Source organism: Vanessa atalanta, chromosome 30 (assembly GCF_905147765.1).
Source record: "Vanessa atalanta chromosome 30, ilVanAtal1.2, whole genome shotgun sequence".
In the NCBI taxonomy this organism is placed as follows: domain Eukaryota; kingdom Metazoa; phylum Arthropoda; class Insecta; order Lepidoptera; family Nymphalidae; genus Vanessa; species Vanessa atalanta.
In genome coordinates, this window is record NC_061900.1 from 3,348,056 (window position 1) to 3,351,421 (window position 3,366).

Here is a 3,366-nt window from a genome sequence, read left to right on the forward strand (position 1 = left end):
CATAGTTATTAAAGGATGTTTAATTTACTTACAAATACTATTATAATTTACCAAATAAATTCGTATTTCGTATTTAAATAATACGAAGATAAAATATATGTAATATATGGTAAATGATCTTTGCTCAACTTTTTAGTAGTCAGTAATTAAAATTACATGTGCTATTTACTGAAAATATAGATAAAGACGTGTATTATTATAGTGATTATTTATATTTTAAAAGCTAGAAATTTGTTAAATTAAATTTATATACATTTTAGAACGATTGTTATGTTAGAATTAATTCTGACAATCATACAATGACAATAAACATATGATCTCGTTTTCCGTCATTATATTTTTATAAACATCGCATTGGCTGTTAATATTTCTACATAACCTTGTTTTGATAAAATAAAAATGACAAAAACCGCCGATAACGTGAACCCTAACGTATACGAGAAGGGTTCAGAAAGGGAAATCACGTCAACGGAACTTGATGAAGACGTCTTGGATGATATTGATGAGCGTGAAATTTTCGACCTTATACGTAATATCAACGATCCCGAACACCCACTGACTCTTGAAGAACTACGTGTGGTGGAACAACAGAATGTATTTATAGATAATAAACAAAATTTAGTTCGAGTTTACTTTACACCAACGATACCACATTGTAGCATGGCTACTCTTATTGGTAATTTAACTAATATATATTTAAATTTATTTGTACCAGCGACCCACCATAGCCTCGCACGGGTGTAATTAATAAAGAAAATACTATAATATAAATATAATTTATACCATACAGCAAGCAGGAATATTGTAGCTTTTTTTTCAAATCAAGTCATTATTTCTTACCACCTAAATTGAAATATTATATTATAAAAGTTTATAGTAAGCCATTTTCGGAGAGGATATAATGTCAACGCTGCTTCTCCATGATGACATGTGAGGTCTTATAAATCTTATGTGACCACTTTAAAGTTGATTCTGTTAATTATTATATTGCATGTTCACATGTTGTATGGTGTGCCTTGTGTTGAATTTTATTTTAATGTGATTGTGGTGTTATTACCAGGTAGCGTCGAATCTATCGAAGGACACTTATGATATTTCCTGTCCTGTATATATATTATATATCAAACACTTCATATATATATATATATGTTTACATGTCTATATGAAGTGTTTAGTGTATATAAATGTTAATGATAACAGATAAACATCTTATCATCATTTTTATATACGTAAATAAATATATTAATTTGTCATAATTTTTGTTAACTGCAACAGATTTTAATAAAACAAAAACCGAACAGTACCTTGGAATAATTAAAGTAATGCATTAGTATTAATCCTGATTATCCATAAATAATGATTGTTATTATTTATGGATAATCAGGATTAACATGATTAATAATGATTGTTAAGAGATGAGATGGCCCAGTGGTTAGAGCGCGTGCCACTGAACCCATGATTACGAGTCCAAACCCAGGCAAGCACCACTGAATTTTCATGTGCTTAATTTGTGTTTATAATTCATCTTCTGCTCGGCAGTGAAGAGAAACATTGTGAGGAAACCTGCATGTGTCCAATATCAACGAAATTCTGGCACATGTGTATTCCACCATCCCGCATTGGAGCAGCGTGGTGGATAATGCTCCAAACCTTCTCCTCAAAGGGAAAGGAGCCCTTAACCCAGCAGTGGGAAATTTACAGGCTGTTAATGTTTGTAATGTTGTGGGTGGTACCTACATAGATGGGATTGTATACAGCCCTATAAGCAAATAAAATTTTTATTGTATAAATCTGCAAATATATTTTATTTATCAATTTCCAGGTCTGTCAATCCGAGTGCAGTTATTACGAGCCCTGCCAAGCCGATTCAAAGTGACAGTGGAAATTTCTGAAGGTACTCATATGTCGGAGCACGCTGTGAACAAGCAGTTAGCAGACAAGGAGAGGATTGCCGCTGCTCTGGAGAATAGTAACTTAGTCCAGATTATAAACCAATGTATTGCTAGTTCTTGATGATATTCTGTAATTAATATAAGAAGTTGATACCGTTTGTATCACAGATATATAAGTAAAGTATATAAATAAAAATAAATATATTCCTTATTCGAGAAGGCAGACAGTTTCAAGAAATGTAAAGCTACCATCGATCTGGAAAGTAGATTATACCGAGAACTATCGGCAAGGAACTCAGTAGATATACTTTTGCACCAATATAATTAAAAAAAAAAAAAACATTACGATTTTAGTCTCGTTTAGTTAATATTAATAATAGCCGGCATGAATCTTGAGTTCGGCCGAATAACGATAGCCGAGTGACAAGTGAGTGTCCAATCGACGACAAGTACAGACTGACGGACCAATCACGTGCCTCGGCGCCCCCAGCTCCTTCACTCCTCCAAACTAGGGGCACTCTCTGGCCTGCGCTCGATCGGTCCACATCAGCGTTGCAGAACTATCGATAGTTGACCTCGAAAACTATTCAGGATATCGATAGTAGAGCAATACTATCGATAGTATCGATAGTTTTGGGCTATCGATAGTTTATGTTAAAAGTAATACTATCGATAGTATTGCTCATGGGGAGCTATCGATACTATTGATAGTCTATCGACAGTTTTGACACGTGACAATACTATCGATAGACTATCGATACTATCTCTAACACCTTAACTATCGATATTGTATCGATATGCAACACTAGTGCACATGTTGAATCGTTACCACGCTGCATAAAGTTCATTAGAAAGTGTTTTTATTTATTATTTTAACAAACTATGTCGGAAACCTAGCCGATATACATATATGTAAATCTAAGGTTTGTATATTTCCTTCGGTTCGAAAAGGCTACAGATGTGTCAATTATTATGTCATATATCCTCGATAGTATAGTGGTGAGTATCCCCGCCGTGGAGACATTAGCTTTTCATAAAATTTACATTTCTTTATTCGAATATTCGAATCCTAATTCTGTAAACAGTGAATAAATTTACCATCACAATCATAATCCTCGGTAGTATAGTGGTAAGTATCCCCGCCTGTCACGCGGGAGACCGGGGTTCGATTCCCCGCCGTGGAGTTTACTTTTTAACAATAAGTAGCTATTTTTGATTTATATTACGCGTCTTTATTTTTTAGGTCTAAAAAGTTGTATTATAAATCATTTCAATGTTTGTGTGTGTATCAGGTATCTGCTTATGTGTAGTTACAACTACTTTAAATTAAAATGGGATCTTTTATTTTTATTCCGTATAATATGATTATATATGATACTCGAAGTCACACAAAAGATTAATTAAGAAATAACAAATCAGTTTCTAAATACTTTTTTATATGACATGTTTAAAAATAAGAATAAATCTTCGGTTA

General features: G+C 33.0%; 1 protein-coding gene and 1 non-coding gene across 2 annotated transcripts; both read left to right on the forward strand.

Annotated features, from left to right (window-relative positions):
* Positions 1–310: 310 nt before the first annotated feature.
* LOC125075305 (MIP18 family protein galla-2) lies at positions 311–2,092 on the forward strand. Its single transcript, XM_047687032.1, has 2 exons — positions 311–676; positions 1,823–2,092. The coding sequence occupies exons 1-2, from the start codon at positions 400–402 to the stop codon at positions 2,011–2,013; spliced, it is 468 nt and encodes a 155-aa protein (XP_047542988.1). The 5' UTR covers positions 311–399; the 3' UTR covers positions 2,014–2,092.
* A 912-nt stretch (positions 2,093–3,004) lies between these two features.
* On the forward strand, positions 3,005–3,076 carry Trnad-guc. The gene has a single exon. It is a non-coding gene; the product is annotated as a tRNA-Asp (tRNA).
* Positions 3,077–3,366: the final 290 nt, after the last annotated feature.